General features: G+C 31.9%; 3 protein-coding genes across 3 annotated transcripts; all 3 read left to right on the forward strand.

The window, feature by feature from the left end:
- Positions 1-977: 977 nt before the first annotated feature.
- HELRODRAFT_171780 (hypothetical protein) lies at positions 978-2,085 on the forward strand (the record flags this gene model as incomplete). The annotated part of the gene is made up of 3 exons (XM_009018456.1): positions 978-1,057; positions 1,609-1,783; positions 1,924-2,085. The coding sequence occupies 3 exons, from the start codon at positions 978-980 to the stop codon at positions 2,083-2,085; spliced, it is 417 nt and encodes a 138-aa protein (XP_009016704.1).
- Positions 2,086-2,699: 614 nt separating this feature from the next.
- HELRODRAFT_171781 (hypothetical protein) lies at positions 2,700-4,752 on the forward strand (the record flags this gene model as incomplete). The annotated part of the gene is made up of 4 exons (XM_009018457.1): positions 2,700-2,904; positions 3,723-3,821; positions 4,107-4,204; positions 4,645-4,752. 4 exons carry the CDS (start codon positions 2,700-2,702, stop codon positions 4,750-4,752), a joined length of 510 nt encoding a protein of 169 aa, XP_009016705.1.
- Positions 4,753-6,565: 1,813 nt separating this feature from the next.
- On the forward strand, positions 6,566-12,825 carry HELRODRAFT_191458 (hypothetical protein; the record flags this gene model as incomplete). The annotated part of the gene is made up of 7 exons (XM_009018458.1): positions 6,566-6,992; positions 7,687-7,785; positions 8,406-9,690; positions 9,781-10,730; positions 10,799-10,867; positions 11,249-11,326; positions 12,362-12,825. The coding sequence occupies 7 exons, from the start codon at positions 6,566-6,568 to the stop codon at positions 12,823-12,825; spliced, it is 3,372 nt and encodes a 1,123-aa protein (XP_009016706.1).
- Positions 12,826-19,983: the final 7,158 nt, after the last annotated feature.

Genomic DNA, 19,983 nt, shown 5'->3' on the forward strand with positions numbered 1-19,983 from the left:
AACATTGTTTGTTAATTTATGCATTTTGATCAGCACAGAAATTCAAACAGATTTCTCAACAGCTGGATATGAATTGAAGCCGCTTTATTTTTTTTTGTTATTTTTGTAAGTTTTGATGTTCAACAAATTTGAAAATAAAATCATATAAAAAAAAGATCCGCTGTTGAACAAGCGAAAATTTTGTTTGCGTTTTTTCAGTAGCCTTGTTTCTTTTATGCCATGAATTTGCATTTACAAGCAGATCCCCTAATGCTCGTATGTCCTATTTTTGTTTTATTCTTCAAATGAAACAATGTGCCGACGATATTTTCATTTGTTCAGCTACAATTTCATTCGGCATTCTCTTTAAAATAAAATTATTTCACTGATAACTGCTGCATTTTGCAACATTTGAAAACAATTTTTTTTAAATTTACGAAACACGTTGCAATAAATAATCGACAATATGCAAAACAGGCTGGAATTTTCCATTTAATTCTAAATGATGAATAGAGGAGGATGTTGGCACCTCTGCAGATGTTGCAACTTTTTTTCGTGTGCACTCTGACGCACCGACTCAAGATGAAAAGCACATTAGTTGCATAAAAAATAGATAACATGACCAATTTTTAAATTATTTCAACATATAAAATAAATATTAACCCGTAAATAATTTCAACTTGTTAACGATTTCAATATGAATAAAATTGGCACCCTAGTATTTTGGTTAAATATATCACATTTGTCATATGAAACAAGAGTTATAAAAATTTTCTTGACAACTGCACCTTCATGGCTTGTTATATTTCATGAAAAATGATTTACCTAATAATTTCTTGTGCTAAATGTTATCTCACTAGTTCATCTTTGAGGTGAATTAAAATTTTTATTGATAAGCATTTTTTTCATAAAATATTCTAACTGGCTGACTGCATTCTGCTAAGTTATCGGCCTACAGACATTCCAGTCTCTTCATTAAATGGCAGCAATAAAACAAAATGTATGACGTCATGTGCGCTATGGAAACTGTTTTCACATCAAAAATATTGAAAATCTTCCAGAAGAAATTGTCAAGCGGGTAATAATTTGTACGTTTTCAAGCATTAACTTACTTCGGAAGAATCTAATTAATGGTAAATGGAATTAAAATTTAATAGATAGATTCGTAAAAGCTGCCATGAGGTATTATATTTTTTATCATTTTTATCAATTTCATTTAAACACTTGAAAATTTCTCAACTGCAACTGAACAACTCAAACCTTGCAAAACCTTTGGCCATGCAAAAGACGTGGGCGGTAAGATTGCAAACTTCAGCAAACGACGCAGACACGTTTGGAATCTAAGAAAAAACGTATTCAAACTAACAAACTATCAAACTAACTCACCTTCAAACAATCAGTTTCCATGATTAACAAATTTTAGAATGTTAGGCGAGAATTGGTTCATAAATAAAAACATAAGAATATATAGCATTAATATTAAAGCACTTTATGTGACAAGTTGGATGGATTCAATTCGAAGAACGAGATCCAGACGCAGTTCTTTGAATGAAGGATCGCCCAATAAATTAAAAAACTTTTATTACAGTGCCATAAATCCTTTGATGATAACGAAACATTGAAATGCAGGTACCCAGTCCCTGATTATTATTCGTTGGCCCTAGAAATCTTCAGAGATCGGACGACAAATGTGACGATGAGAAATTGTTCGAGGGATCTGAAAGTGAAGGGCCACTGTCCAACTGACGTGCAGACCAACCAGATGTTTGTCGTCAGGGCTGTCAATGGAGCATGCCTCAAAATGGTATTAACAATTTTTAATTTATTTCAACTTATCTAGCAATATCATCAACTTTCATATGTTCTGTGACATTTTATGAAAATATATTTTGCGCAATATAATATAGGAGATCAAATTTTATAACCATACAATGTTTACGTCAGCGAAAAAAATATTCCTCCGTAGGAGCTTTGGTCCCCAGCATGCATTTAAATTTTCAGACTGCACACCGGGTTAATGGTGTTTGGCCGATGTGGGATGTCCACGATGAATGGTTCTGTTTAAATTTAAGCTTCTCCACTCCTCCTGCTGTTGATGAGAAGTAGAAAATTATTCAGAAAAAATTATTTTCGCAGGTAGGATGTACACCGAACTGGACACTTGAACACTTTCAATAATAATGAAGCTCGAATAAAAAGAATATTCAATACTAAGCAATTTAATTTAATTTTTCTACTTGTTATCATTCGGGAAATGGGCTCTGGCAAATCGCCTCCTGCCAAAACTAAAATAAAATAAAAATAAACATTTAGGACGTGAAAAAATAAAATAAATAAAAATTAATAACATAAATAAATAGAAGTTTACTTTAACCTCAAGTAATAAAGTAAAATAATCTTAATCATAATTAATTAAAAAAAACGTGTGAAACAATTTATCGGACAGTGAATTAGATCAATCAATAATTAATAAATCACCCGGGAAAGATTCAGACTGAAGTCATGCAGTAGCGGTTCTTATGGGGACGGCGTTGAAAAAATTTACTTTCCAATAATCTCATTAAATGTAAGAGCCCCTTCTTTCTCTTGTGAACACAAGCCTAAACCAAATTTTTTGATAATAACTAGTAAACAATAATGATCACTAAAACTTTTTAATTAATTCATACATATGTATTTCAATAATTTATCTTCAACAACATCAGGACAGCCATCCCGCCATGGTCTCGTCGGCAGAAAACAGTCTTGTATGCGCATCCAGCAGCAACTTACTCACACAACTCTTCGCCATTTCCCCTCCCGCCCCACTGTCATCAACATCCATTTTATCATCATCCTCGTCATCATCATCTTCGTCCTGGGATGTGGTCCATCCCATAACATTCCCATCCAATGAATGCCAATCGTCTAAAATCATGTGCGAAAGTTGTCTGATGACGAGCACGTGCCGAACGAATGGTTGGTTGGTTGACTAGTTAGTTGGTTATTTGATTGGTTAACTGGTTAGTTGATTGGTTGGTTGACTGGTTGAATTGGTGGTTAATTGATTTGGTGATTGGCCGACTGGGTGGGTGGTTAGTTGGTTGGTTGGTAGATTGAATGGTCAGTCGGTTTGTTGGTCGGTTGGTAGGTAGGCCAGTCATTTGATTGGTTAGTCGATCGGTCAGTCGGTTGGTTAGCAAGTTGGATGGCTGGCAAGTTGGCTGGTTAATTTGTTGATCAGTTGATTGGATGGTTGGTCAGTCAATCGGGCTGTTGTTTGGCAAGTTGGTTTGCTTAGCTGGTCGGTAGATCAGTCGGTTGATCAGTCGGTTAGTTTATTGGTCGTTCAGTTTAGTCAATCAGTTAATCAACAAGTTGGTCAGTTTGTTGGTCTGGTTGATCGGCTGATGATAACATTTATTATTATTATTTTTTAAATCTAATAATCATTCGTTTTTTGTAAAACTTAGTTTTATATATTTCAAAAGGATAAGTTTTTATTTGGTGTGTTTTTAAAATTTTTACTATTAAATTATAATTAACAATGGAACGTTTTTATAAAAATTGTAATATATGAAGTTATGCTAGTAAAACACATATAATATTTTTTAACACACACACACACTCACACACTCACACACTCACACACACTCACACACACACACATGCAAACGCACACACAACACATCACACACACGCACACAACACATCACACACACACAAACAAACAATCAAACAAACATGCACACTTTCCTGAAAAGGTAGCCAGCAATGTTGTCACATCGACTGCTTATCCAGTACGCACTGCAAACATTTTTATTCTTCAGAATGCACCGATGCTCAAATCGAATGTGCCATGGGTCTGTACCAACATTGATGTTCTCACTACCGTTACCTGCTGTTGATGTCGATGTAGTTGTTGTTTTGCACAAACAAAAAATGATGTCTCAATACTTGTGCTGCGATTGTAAAGTTGATAAGAATATCACATTTAAAAAATCATTAATTTCAGAAAATTTATACAAGACCAATCAATGGCTCTTTCAACTTTACAGCATCATTTTTATAATTAATTACATTAATTACTCAAACTATAGTCATTTTTCTCAGCATGATTATTCACCAACGTTCAATAATTTTTTTAGGAAATGTTTTCAGATACACGATTGAACCCAAATTTTTGAGAGTCGACGATCATTACAGATGTCATTTAAAGAAGAAGCTCTTGCGCAAATTCATCAAAGTTCGGGTTCAATTCTTAATTACATTTTTGTTTCATAGTTGATCTTTTAATTTTTTTGTATATTTTAGTAAGAATAATTTGAATTTAAATGTATAGCCCTTGGTCTGATCGACGATTTAATATTATCTTGAAATTAGTAACCATGCAGACAAGACACTGTATATTTTGGTTTATCAAACTGTAAAAATTGTTAATCTGCGGAAAATTACAAATTATTTCATAAAATTTAATCAAATTATTTGTATACAAGTAAAGGGACGTGAGCAATATACTAATCAAAATTAAAAAAAACATTCTTCATCTCAAAAAAATTTATTTCAATTGTGATTTGAAACATCATTAATAACAATGGCAGTCCATGGCAATCCTGTTGATTGAACATTGCAAATAAATGTGTAGTCTTCAATATGTTAATTTTGGTTGATCCCGTTACATCGCAGCCCGTTGCATTTGAGACCGCTAGTCGAACAGGGTCAAATATGCAAAAATATGTTGGGAGCTGCTATCTGAACAGAAATAAAGTTTTGATTGGAGGCTGCCATACGTGAATATGAATATGTCAGTTATTACAATTTACATTACAGTTTAAATTACAATCTTGTAATGAAGTAATTTACAATAATCAATTTAAATAAAGTCTTGTTATACAATTATAACCAATGAACTGAAAGTATTAAAGTTTCAGTCCAAAACTATTGGTTTGAAAACAAATGAACAAATCAATTACAAAGCTGCACACATTTAAAAAAATTAATTAATGAATTAATTAATTAATTAATTAATATGAAAATTAATCCATATTAAGATATTTAGCCTACAAAGCCGTGGATTTGTATAATAGGAGTTGAGCTATGGTACTTGAACTTTTATCGAGAAGCGTTTTGGTCGTTATATTCAGTTTTAATTTTCACCGCTTCTCAGCAGTCATTATTAAATGCTATTAGGATGTGTCCGGCATAAACGATAACAAATGTGCGACGTCAACAAGGCCTCCACTTCCAGTGAAGCTTCTTTCTAATGCGATGTAAAAGAATTCATTTCTAAAATTCCATGCATAAAACGTAGCTATTACGAGCTACACAAAATATTACAAATGGAAATAATTTACAAAAAAAATTACGAAAATTATGGGTGGGTAGAGGGAGTGCCGACAGGTCCTGCTGCCTGCCACCTTCAGTACGCCACTGGCCACAGAATGTAATTTGTTTAGCCTACGTTTTTCTTTTCAATTCCAAAAAGTTATCATAACTACCTTAGATTTCTGTTTTTGTTTACTAATTAAATTATTATCAACAACAGTCTGTAAGATGGATTAAAATACTAAGTCACATTTCAAGATAACTCGTTTCGTAATATGCATGGAACCGTTTCTGCTCTAATGATATTACGAGTTGTTTATCACATATATGTGAAGTAAAAGAACGAAAACCAGTAATATAAAACCTATGAGATAGGTATTGTTATAACCGCCGGAACGATCAAATTGCGTTATATTATTTATTATTTGATTATAGTTATCTTTGTTATATTTGTTTTTTTTGGATTGTAAACTATAGAGGGTTGTAAAGAAATATTGTTTTGTGTGCTAAAAATCTAGACTATATATATATATATATATATATATATATATATATATATATATATATGTCCTGCTTAGTTAGGTTTCAGGTTTCTAGTCAAGTTTCTAGCAGAAGAAGCGAAGTCTTAAATGTGATTTATGTATTTGCTTGGATTAGTTCGATGTTTCTATTACTGTTGGTATTCAAATAAACGTTCAACAAAGTTTGCGTTTGAAGCAGTTGTGTTCATCTATCTGAAATCTTGAACCTATGGAATAACAAACACTCGACGATCGTTGGAAGCTACAAAACTGGTGTTGGAAATATAGAGATCATTGAAGTCATAACATCGGAACCTCGTAACATTGGTAGTTACGAGGTCAAGAGATTTACAACAGTATTTTAATGCATATGACGTGAAAAATAAAAACATTCAAATAAATGCTATTACTGAATAACATTACGTAAATTAATACAATGTAATAGATTGTGACATTAATTAAAAATTTTTCGTTGTTTACTGATTCGGTTGAGACTGCTTTGATTATTTCATTTGTTGGCGAGGGTTTCGCCCAAGCCATTTTTGCATAAATATAAAAATAAAATAGTGCTTACTTAATTTTATTATTAATTTAATAAGGTTGGCGTTCGGCTCTATATAACCGCTTTGCAAATGAAACTCCCAAAATTCTACGAAACTCTAGAAGTGCCTGATAACCTCAGTACTCATTCATCCACTCAGACATTTACAAGCGATAACAAAAATTTTATAGAAGCGAGTACAGTTTCAAGTCCGTTCGTTATGCCAGAAGAGATCTTAATATCTGCTGACCGTGCAGATGACGAGTGGAAGTACAGCATAGAGCCAGTTGAAAGGTATTACGAACCAAATCGACAGAATGTTACAACAAATAAAGAAAATAAGCATCAGCCATCAGCAGATCACCTCAACAACCAGAGCGCTGTTCATTCCATCTCTAGTAATGTTTATGCTCTTTCGACAGAATTTTCAAAACCGTTTGCTTACACATCATGGTCTTGGGCAAATAAAGACGGATGTGAAAAAAATTTAACACTTTTTCGAACGTTGAACAGACATCAAAATATCTTAAATCCAAAAAAATTCTTCCATCCTTTCTACACACAAAATGATAGAAGAGGACCTGGTTTCTTGTACAAATTTCAAATGTTTGCTGACAATGGATCAGATATTTTGCTATCCATCCCAGGTTTGCCTTTGTTTAATTGTCATCAAGACTCATTTTTTTACAAAAAAATTGTAATAATAAAATGAAAATTTTTCAATTTTTTTCGGCATAATTAATTATTTCTTTTGCATTACTGTCATTTTTTCGATTATCGACTTTCATACATTTAATAATAATTGTAGTGTGAAAATGATGAACGACTTCACTTAATTGCAGCGAATAACTTACTCTTCAGTTTACAAACTTTATAAGACAGTATTTTTGAGTATTATTCCGCAAAGGAAATGCGCATAAAAAATTTTTCGTAACAACAAACACGAACGGTACTGAGATGAAACGAATCAATCATCGGTGCGTATAAATAAATTGCAATTTGTCAACTCTCAGCATACCGAGAAATGAATTACAAAAAAATTGAGGAGAAAAAATTCGGGCTAAATCAACCAGCACATATTTTTGCATTAGCATAATTTTTTAGTTCCCAATTGAAATGAAATCATTGCCATGACTTGCTATTATAAGTTAATTTTGCGATGTCACGTTTGTTTGTTGGTTTTGTCATATTTCCTCAATAAAATATTCAAAATACTTCGCATAGTTTAATATCAAACAGCTTATTAAAAAATTGTCAAATGTAGTTATTTTTAATCATGAAACTATTTATAAGATATTTATTATGTTCACCGTTGAATATACAACATCAACCGCCCTACAGAATCTGCTTCTTTTTTAAAATGGTGGTCTAGCAGAAACGTAAACAGAGGATTAAAGATACTGAATGACGATCCACTGCATATAAATTTTGTTAGAGAAAGTAAGCCATCAAAATTGTCAATCCTTATAAGTGGTCGGTATTTTTTTTCTTCTGTTTATTTCTAAATGTTTTTGTGATAATGTTGTTTTTGAACGAATGCAATATTATCTACATAAATCCAGTGTCGTACAGATACATGGATAAAAGGAGCAGCCGCCTCAGGCGCCACAGTGTGGGGGGCGCCAAAATGAATATGAAGACACATTCAACTTTGAAAAAATCTTTCTCTGTAAATTTTGTTCAAAAATCTTTTCATAATAATAAATCTAATGGATTTGTACAAAATCACAAAGTCACTAATATTCTTCTAAGAAAATACGGCTGTCACTTGTTCATATTTATTTATGCTGTTCTATAAAACAGTTTTTTTTGCTTGGTATTAACTGTTTCCATGTAGTTATTTATTTACATACGAATTAAAAAAATTATTTATTGGTAGGAAGAGACAGGCCTTGCTGTCTCGGGCATTTTTCACTTTTTGTACGCTACTGTTAACAAATCATTCGTTCAAAATCACATTTGCCATCAAACTAACGTTTATGTTAAGTTTAAACATGCAATTCGTGTATTTTTATTAAATATTTGTCATTTTACCATTTGCATTTTAAAACGTTGCACAGGTAACTTGAAAGTTTGTCCATGTTACCTAGAAGTTCAGTTGTCGGATCTTCATCTGAAAAAGTTGTTACTTTCATACCAGTTTATGGTAAATTGTCCTGCGATTTTAAATATCACTATGCATTTGCACGAGCGCGTTCACAAAACAAATGATTCGGGAAGAAATATTATTAAGACAAGAAATTCTGAAACTGACTACAGTAAATTCAACAAATTTGGTTTGCATATAAGTGACGGAACGAATGTAAATGCATATAATTTGTTCGGTGTTGTCGTTAATCAGATTTATTTAAAAGAAATACACGACAACTTAAAATTTAAACATGAAAATTATTTTATGAGCAATGTTGTCTATTTATGCTCATTGATCATTGCCGGTTCAGTTATAATTCTATCATGCTACTTATCTTTAAAAATCAACACAAAACTTCAGCAACAGACTTTGCTATCAAGCATAAATGATGAACAACTCATGGCAAATCAACCGTCTTCCTTTAGTAGCAACTGTCCTTCAGACATTAAAAGATATTCCGATCAAGGCATTAAAAAACGATTGGCTAAAACGAAAAATAGCAAGGATTGTGCCATCGTGATTTTCATATTATATTATTTATTTATTTTTATCAGAGTTTTTATCATTCTTGCAATAACCTCAAGTTTTGGAATCTACGCATTTTATCATCATATCCGATTAGAAATTTACAAATTGTCATTGAACACGAGAGAGATTTTTCTGTTTACACAGTCAATCAATCAGTTGATACGCGATTATTACTTAATGACTGTCGTTGACATATCTTACTCCATGAGTATTAACTGGAAAAACATATTTTCCAATATAAAGTGCCACGAAAAACCGTATGTAAAGATTCATGAATCGCGTAATCAGAATAAAAAAACTTGCAAATGTTCAAGTTCGGGTGAGATGTATACTAATCAAATAACATTTGAAAATCCGGATTTTTTATTTCACCTTTACAATTCCAGCAAAGAGAACGTAGAAGAAATCACCAGCCATATGTACGCTCTCCACGACTATGAACTGAAACGACAATTAATAGATTTTAGTTTATTTAGGAACAAATTAAAAAATAATGGCTGGTTGAATATGCACAAAAACATTGATAGCTACTTTGGCTCAAACAAAATAAACAACACTTTTAAAAGTGGTGATAATAAGAAGCAATACCAGGAAACTAAGATTAAAAACTCTGAAAGTTTGCATCAGTTAGGAATCTACATCGCGGAACATTTATTTGCAACCTCCAAGTCAAGATTTTTTCAAAGGTATTAAAATTATAATTTTTAAAATTTTTAATCAAAATTGACACATTAAGCTGAACGAAATACGTTTAAAAATATTTCATTAATTTTCAGATTTATTGTGAACAATAAATCACTTGAATTTCTGTTAAGACTAGAGATGTCTAAAGTTGAAACTAATTGTTATAATCCTGATGTTCATACTCACAGTAACATGGAGATACTAACGACATACGATTTTAACTCATTGTCATTTTTCCAAGTCAAGAGGTATGACGATTTCAACAGAAACGTGAAAAGAACCCCTCCTGAAAATTCCAACAAGCCCTGTGAAGCTGAAACAAAATCATATTTTGAGTTCTTTAAACCAGCTTTTATTTTTTACATCTTAGCGCTGCTTGACATTCTTTTAATATATTATGGCTTTTGTAAGTTGTCATCCCTGTTCAATGGTTATTCATTTTGTGGCAAATCAGTTCCTTATTTGAAAATCGAAACCACGAATCAACCAAAAATTATTGTCACTTCACTTGAACAAAATTTTCGTAACCATAATAAATCATTGAATAACGTAACAACTTCTTTTCAAATTCAAGAAGACATTTTAGGACATTTTCGGTGTTATTCTGATAAGATGCCTTTGTTTGAATGTAACGGGCTTTATTCTCACGGACAAGATTGCCATAATTCTTATTGTTATAAACATTCTTTAGTCAACATCTTAAAATTTAAATGGTATTCAGATATCGTACAACGCTCACATTGCAGTATTTTGCCAAATCTTGTTGTCTTGGCTCTTGTCTTTATCTTTTTTCTTTTTATTCCTCTCTGGTTCACTAGTTTTTTGAAATACAGGCTCAATTCGTATGCATTTGGAGTAGATTATGAACGTCAGATGTCTACCATTTTAATGAACGGCGAAATACAAAACATATTGAATTTTGACAGTGAAATATACGTACACACTAACGTCGAATTAATGAAAAAATTATCCACATGGAATCGAGCCCATGTACAAGAACTAAACATTTTAAAAAATTACACGATGTTTAACGAAAGTGCGGGTAATAGTTAAATATTTTAATTTACGTACTTTTTTTCAATCCAATATTTTTCGTAATCTTTCAAACAGATGGAAATCAGACAGACTACTTAGCGACAACATCCATTAATTCCTTAAACCAACCGATGGTAGCTTATGGTCAGTATTGCGATAAATAAAAATCTCTATACAAATTTAATAAATAAAAATTGCAATCTTGAACAAATAAGTCGACTTAAAAGAAACCCTAGAACCCTGTGCAAATTATATTTTTCCTAACAGCAACTTTCCAAATCCGCAACATTGAAATCCGCAACCGCTAAAGCACCAACGTTTACATCTGCCCATATCCGCGACGCTTTTCACTCGCATTAGCGTTTGGAAAAAACAACCGTAATTTGCGGTCTCAGCTTCGGATGTTGTATTAGGCGATGATAGATTTGAGGCAATTTATTCGCACTAAAAAATAAAACAATGAAAGGCAACATTTTTTGTAAGTGAATTGTTTTTTTAACGTTGCATTTTTTCAATTATGTTAAGATGAAGACAGAATCACCATTTTTTGTGCTATATTATTCAGGGCTGGCCTAACCCACTTAGATGAAAAGTTCGATGCAGGTGTAGAAAAGAAAAAACATGCTCTTTCTTTTAGTTCAAAATATTTTCTATTCGTGATCTTTAGCAATAATAAATTTAATTTTTTTGAACCGAGACATTTTTAAATACCTTACTAACAAAACTCCAATTAAAACTCTTTGTCTAACTACGTTATACCCCTACCAGCTAACAAAAAATTATCAACAAAGAGGAAAAACAAATCGAAATTAAGGATAATAAATTTTAGGGGAAGTCAAAAAATAAAATTATGTCTTTTCAAAAACTTTAAATTTCCAAACTTCAACTGCGCGGACAGTTTTTCAAAAATAGAAACTTGAAACCGCACCAACGGAAACCGCAAAATCATCGTTTTAGAAATTTTTCATCCGCAAACGTGGAAAAGGTGCGGTTACTGTAGTTTTAAACCGCATTGCCGTTTATTATATGCACTGGGCTCCAGAAACAACGCAACATGTTTATATTTTTTGTTTTCATTTTCAAAAGCGCTCGTTCGTATCATAGTCACTCGTGGCGTTTTGAACACACTTTAGACGGAAACAATGAAATTCACTATAAGCGATAAATTAGTGCAGGAGCTAAAAGTAACGATAATGATTTTTTGAAGCTTTTCAGAAGTTGATAATAAAATAAAGTCCGCAGATTACATTAAATAACGTAATCGTAAAAATGGTCAAAGACTTGAACTGTGGCGAATAGATTGCCTCAAAGCTAATACAATACCCAAAGTTGAGACAGCAAGTTACAGTTGTTTATTCGAAACGCGAATGCGGGTGAAAAGCGAACTTGTGAAAGTGAATTTTAGTCACCCATTTGTTTCGGTGAAGGGGACGCAGATCTTGTTTATCCAAATTCTTTAATCCCATTCAAGGATTACTTTCATAAGCAATCTCTGTTAGCCTTTTTATGGCAAAGTCATTCAAAATTTATTTCAACCCAAATAATTTCGGACTATACAATATTACAACACAATTTAATGTAATTGTAACGTACGATATAACAACACTACCTAATTGAAATAAATTATCATTATTGCAGATGAATCAGATTTTAAAAATGCCACTAAGATTAAACTAGAAGCAATAATAAACTCTATTGAATCGGTGTCGTCCAAATGTCTCTACTTCACGTCAGTCGTGATTATCTTCATCTGCGCAATCGTGATATCTGACTACGTAATTATGAAACCCGGCAGCAAGGACCACATCAAGAACCATATCAAAGTTTGGGATCATAAAAGAGGGATTAACAACAAGACACCAGGAAGCGATCATGTTGATAACGACACTCGGCTAACGACGCTGCCTCCACTTCACATGAGTAAGACAACAGTCACCAAGCCACAACTGAATAAAACTGCATTAAGACTGCTGAACAATAACGTTGAACGCATGAAAACAAAAAGTACACGAAGCAACAACAATGAGGGAGATCCAGATCATTCAAATACGAAGCCATCCAGACTGGTCGTCAACCGTTCCTTCACTGAAACAATTGTATAATTATTTAAATAAAATTTTCTGTTATAAAAATTGATCATACATGTTCGTCGTAATTTTAATTAACGTGCCTCAAAAATTATCAATCTTAAGCTTACCATAAAAAAAATGATGAACAGAATTATCCCCACACACAGACACACACACACGCATACACACTCACACGCATACACATTCACACGCACGCATATATATATATATATGCTGTGATTAACGCGGTACATGCTGTGATTTTCTGATTTTATGACAGTCTTAATTCAATATTTGTATGTATATATATATGTGTGTGTGTGTGTGTGTGTGTGTGCGTGTGTGTGTGTGCGCACGCGTTGTGTGTGTGTGATTCAATAATTATCAAATACAAAATAATATTATTAATTGTTAAAATAGTAATAATTATAATAATATAATTTTATATGTATAATAAATGAACAGAAAATAGTGCCCAACTTGTTTTTGGAACATCATTTAAAAGCTAATAAACAAAAATGTTAATGGTGAAATGAGCTGGTTAGTTTTAAGTTAATTATAAGAAAGTTAACTAAAACTTCAATAAATATCAACAAATTTCATAAACAATCACGTACAGTAATGAGTTGATAAAACCACCTAAAAATAAGTTGATACATTCATGTAAAAATTAAATAAGAACATTTTTAATAATTCCAAATCAATTTCAGGGAAATCGTATAAAGAAACAAATTATTAAATTCCATAGCAAATCTGTTGTAAAATATATATAACATTGTCATAGGATTATTAAAATATACATATTAAAAAAATGACAAACTAGAGACAAAAAAAAACTAAAATTTTGAAAACCTTTTTAAAACTAAATAGTGCTGAACTTGAGAAACTAGGATTTGTACGATAAAGTTAAACTTATTTTAGACAAGATTAGATGATTTCTGAAAATAGTTAAATCTGGATAAAACAGAGCCAGCCTTTCAATGAAGACGAGAATGTTAATTCTATTAATGTGGAGAATATATATATATATATATATATATATATATATATATATATTTTATGCATGGTAGAACAAAAAAGCATATTTCGGTATCCCTATACCACCTTTGGTGTTTCAATTGATACATTGTTATAAGTTAATTGAGCATTTGACCCAACGTATCAATTCAAACACCAAAGATGGTATAGGAATGCTGAAATATATATATATATATTCTACCGAATTGTTATATATATATATATGTGTATATATATATATATATTGTATGAATTCTACCGAATTGTTGACATTGATCAATTTTAAGTTTGCCTTTTCAAATTTCCTTAATAAAATTTTCTGGAAATTGTTAAATTTGTTGAAAATAGAATTATTATCTAAGCTCATCATAACTTTAATGAAACAGTTTCATTAAATTTTCATGAAGACTTTGGATAATAATTCTATTTTCAACAAATTTAACAATTTATATATATATATATTATTGGATAGATTGAATCATTCGTACCAGGTATCAGGCATTGTGTTAAAATTGTTAGATTCTTTTTTAATTGGACAATCGCAGCATGCAAAGTTTTCTAACAATAAAGATGTTGCTGTTCTCAGATCTGGAGTCTCTCATGGTTGTCATGGGACCAATTCTGTTTCTTTTGTACAAAGCTGAGGTTATATATATTATTCGTAGATTTGGCTTCCACTGCCACTGATATGCCGATGATATTCAGATATTTGTTTTTTAATATCCGTTAATGATACTTGTAACAATGAATTTATTGGTTGAATACATAAATGATGTTAGTTTTTGGCTTGGCCAAAACAGACTAAAGCTAAACCAACAAAAACACAGATTATATAGATTGGTACATGGCAACAAATATCACAGGTAGAATCTTCCTCAGTTAACATTAGTGGGTGTAGAATTAAATTTTTAAAATCTGTTAAAAATTTTGGCGATAAAACCGATTCAAAATTAACAATGGGTCAACATGTTTCAGAATTGGTTAAGACGTGTTCTTTCCAACTGCGCCAGATTCTTCAGATAAGAAAGTTTTTAAACAAAGACGCTCTCACGTCACCTGTGCACGCATTTGTCAACACTAGACTGACTATTGCAACTGCCTTTTATATGAAATATATGGAATATCGGATAGATAGATTTCGAAGTTGCAGGTAGCTCAGAATCAAGCCGCGAAAATTGTTGTTGGTGGTTTAAGGTTTGACTATGCCTCTCCAATTTAATGGGAGTTGCATTGGCTGCCTATAAAGCAAAGAATTTAGTTCAAATTGAGGGTAATAGTGTTTAAATGCCTAAATGGTCTGACTCCTGGGTACATGTCGTATAAATGCATAAAAATTTCCTCCCTGGGAACTCATGGGAAATTAAGGACCTCCAGTTCAAAAAAATTATATCGAAAAAAAAACATGAAAACCGGTAAAATAGATTTTGCCGTTTCAGGACCGACTTTTTGGAATAGACTGCCAGATGAACTTCGTCTCGTCAATCTGGATTAATTCATAGAATTTAAAAGACGCCTAAAGACATATTTGTTCAAATCATTGTCATGAACTATTTTATTTTATTTTATGAACATGGAGTACTGATGAAAATTTTTAATTATAATTGGCGCTATATAAATTTTAACAATAATATAAATATATTGGATTATAACTGTCAGAAATGCAATTATAGAGGAAAATCATAGCATGTTTGGCGTTAGTTAACTTCCAATGTAACTTATCGATTTTTCTAACGGTTGATCGTGAATCATTTTCAAGTTTCTTTAGTTCAAAACCAAAATTTTGTTTATTTTATGCATTTATGTTTTTTTCGATATTCCTATACCATCTTCGGTGTTCGAATTGATATGTTGTGTACATATCAACATATCAATTCGAGCACCGAAGATGGTATAGGAATAGCGAAAAAAGTTTTGTTCTATCATGCATAAAATAAACAAAAAAATTTTGGTTTTAAACTCAAGAAACTTGAAAATGATTTACGATCAACCGTTAGAAAAATCGAAAAATTAAATATGAAGTTAACTAACGCCGAACATGCAGTGATTTTTATCAATAATATGTTTGGTGTTAGATATATATATATATATCCTCGACAGTAACACCAAAGTAATATACCAGAACAGCAACTACACGCATCTTAAAATTGCAGAAGCAGTCCTAATTGACATCAATAAACCAAAAATAAACATACAACAAAAAATGACAACCTCACTTCTAACCCGGCGCTTAACCAACAACGAAAACAAAGAAGTAATAAAAACTAGCATCGTAAATAGTGACAAAGAAGAATATGATGCTATCGATGAAGAAAAGGAGACCAAAGAAGATGACCAGCCAATAAAGAAACCTGACGCCTAATTTCCATCTAAATTCACTTTGACAAAGTCAATCTCCATCTAAATTCATTTTGACAAAGTCAATATTTCCCTGTATAAACAGCAGAAAGCACTGATAATGATTCATTCGGAATCGAAATATGGCCTTATTTGCAGCATGAATTCGGAAAATACGTTTATTTTGAATTTTAATAAACTAAACATTCACTAAAAAACTTTAGTGAGAAAAATTGAAAAAACGAACTACAAACATATTAACGCCAAACATTCGGTAGAATTTATAGAATATTGATAAAAAATTATGGTCTATTACCAACATATATATATATATATATATATATATATATATATACACATACACACAGTATTGTATAAAGTCTACCGAATTGTAGGCATTAATCAATTTAAAGTTTGTTTTCTCAAATTTTCCTTATTTCCATATACTGTATAAAATATGGTCTCCTTCCAACAAATAAATATGTATATATATATGTATATATATATATACATATATATACATATATGCAATTATTGATAAAAATCATATCATGTTCGGCGTTAGTTAACTTCCTGTTTAACTATGAGCAATTTGAACAAACAAAGAATCAACAGAGTAGAGACACAGTATGAGCATCTGGCCACATACACAACGTATCAATTCGAACACTGAAGATGGTATAGGAATACCGAAAAAAGCTTTTTTGCTCTATCAAGCATAATTTTTGTTCTGGACTAAAAAAACTTGTAAATGATTAACGATCAACCGTTAGAAAAATCGTAAAGTTAAACAGAAAGTTAACTAACGCCGAACATGTCGTGATTTTTGTTATCATCAATAATTGCATTTCTGACAGTCTTAACCCAATATATATATATATATATATACATACTTTGAGTGCGCGTTATATATATATATATATATTATTTATATTAGGAATAAAACCTGTGTGAAAATACATACTGCATGAATCTTACTGAATTATTGGCATTTAACACCGCGACATCAAGAGTCAGCAACATTCGTATACTGGTATCTATAAACTAGACATTTCAAAATGCCTACACAGAATGGTGCTAAAAAACCCCACTAACAATCAACATATATAACTTCAATAACCCGCCAACTTCTTCACAACAAGAAAATAATGACCGCGCTTGCACACCTAAGATATGCAAACGCAATCGCTCTCATTAAATTAAAGACACTGATAAACCGCAAAAAAACACATAACAAAACAAAACACATAGCACTGTTACCAACCCGACGCCCAATTACTAATCTAAATAACAATAGACACCAACAAAGAAGATGAAGAAGAAAAGTATAATCCAGTACTTGTTGCAGTTTATATGGGGAATTTTACATAGGGAATACAAATTCCCTATATAAACTGCAAGAAGTACTGTGTTATACAAATTCTTTATATAAACTGCAACAAGTGCTAAAGATGATTGAAAAATCGAAATAGGTCCTATACACTCAAGAATGAATTGGAAAACTGTATATTATTCTAACTTCAATAAAATAAATAATGACGACAAGAATTTGGTTAGAAATATTGAGAAATGTAATAAAAAAATAGTCAACGCTAGAAATTCGGTAGATTTCATAAATTAAAATATATATATGTATGAATATGTACGTACGTATGTAGGCATATGTGTGCGTTTATGTATATATGTATGTGCGTTTGTATGTATGATTACGTATGCATGTAGAAAACAACCATTGTATAAACTATGGTCTCTTTCCTATTTTATTCATTTATAATGAATATATATATATATATATATATATATATATATATATATATATATTCATTATTATATACAATCATATAGAAAGTTAAATAAATAACACTATTTAACAAATTGTAGTTGAATAATTGTTCAGCTTCTTCATTGTCCTGAAGAATCAATTTTCATTTGACCCGGCTGTAAATAAAAAGAGTTTAATCAGAAACTTTTGAACAGATGAGAATAAATAGATAACAACCACAAAACAAACTTGATTGGATATCAAGGGAATGACAGTGCTCTGAAGTATCTCCTGGTTGATGATGAGGGGCAGACCGGCCCTTGGTTGTAGGTCTGTCACGGGGGGGAGTGGAGGGTGGAGAACATATTGATGGGGCATGTTCATAGAGGTTATCATCGAAGTCAGCAAACTTTCTGGAGAGTTTTGAGACTTCGGTGAAACGTCATCTGTTACCTCTTTAAAAAAAAGTTAAGGTATAGTTTAACTTTTGAACAGAACTTTAAGTTTTCAATATATTTATCGCGTTCTTTCACACAAGCGAAACTGCATAAATATGTACCGCATGGTATCTTCGAAGAACTGGGTGACCGAAATGCAGGAAACATAATTGGTATCAACTATGGGCATCAATGATCTTCGTTCAACTCGCCAACATTGCAGCAACCATATCATCAAACATGTAAATCATGATATCTTCTTTGATTACGCTCATCATTGGAGAACCACGAAGCACTGTTCTAAATCCGATCATGTTGACAATTTCCATTTTTCCTCTATTTTTTAACTCTATTACGAATTAAACTATCACACGCAGGTACCATCACCTAACTCGACTTTTCAACTAATTTTAAATAATTCCTGTCACCTTCATTCCGTTCCTTCGTTGGCAGCCTATTTTTCCGCATTGGTCACAAAATTGCTGCTTTTTAACATTGAAACTCATATCCAGGCAAGCGCCAACAAACCTATATAATTAACATCAGACCTCGATCATAAAACACATCGCCTGTCTTCATTCAACTTTCTCACCTTTCCAACTGTCATACTGAGCCGTGCAACAAAAAATCAACAAACTAAAGCAATGTCTCCTCAGAGCATACACTGAAAAAGTTGTTGCTGATACATCGCTTTCAGGTGAAATTTCACGAGCAAATATAACAATGAGTCATCTTCGAATTATTATCTTAATCACAAAATAGATGTTTGACTTTTGATCAACTTGTGCTAATGAATCGAACAACAAATTTTAAAACACACACAAACCATGTGGCTCTACTTTGCCGTTCTGTGAATTATCGAGATTTGACGACGAAGTTAGTGCAGTTGTTTGAATGGGAGAATGCGAAGTTGCATGATGTGATACGACGCTGGAACACTCCGCTGGATGGGCAACTAGTGATGGTGACGACATTTGAGGAAGTGGTTGATCAGTTGCAGGAAGAGTGGGGTCTTCGGGGGGCAGTTTCAACAGTGGGCGTACATCTGTCAATTCGTCACGTTTAGGTAAAGTTTATAAATAATTAGAAAAAAATAATTTAATTATTATTAGTTATCAATTATCAACTTTTAAAAATTATTTAATTACTATCAATTCAGCTCATTTAACCACGAATTCAGATTCAACCCCACAATAGAGGTTCTTCAAAAGTTGACTATTAGAGTTAAATCTGAATTCAGTGAATTCTAAAAGAATTCTGCTTGTAATTGCAAATTAGTTTGGCTCTTAGTAGCCTAAATTCATCACAATTCACTCTTTGGATTTTTTCCTCATATGTTAGTCCTAGCCACTCATCATCATATGTTATCGTACTTAATGATTCATATGTTATTCATAGCCATCCATCGTCGTATGTTATTTTTAGCCACCCATGTCATATCTGAGAACATCCAACAGCAATTCGGCTTAAAATTTTCCAAAAAACACGACCCCAAAAAATTTTTCAGAAAAATAAATAAAAAAAATCCGACTCCGACTCCTCAAAAAATTCCGACTCCGACACTCTGGTGAGAATAAGCACGATGGAAAGTACATTGACGACATAAGCTCACAGCAACTTGACTCAAAGATAGATAAATTT

Source organism: Helobdella robusta (genome assembly GCF_000326865.2).
Source record: "Helobdella robusta unplaced genomic scaffold HELROscaffold_21, whole genome shotgun sequence".
Lineage (NCBI taxonomy): Eukaryota > Metazoa > Annelida > Clitellata > Rhynchobdellida > Glossiphoniidae > Helobdella > Helobdella robusta.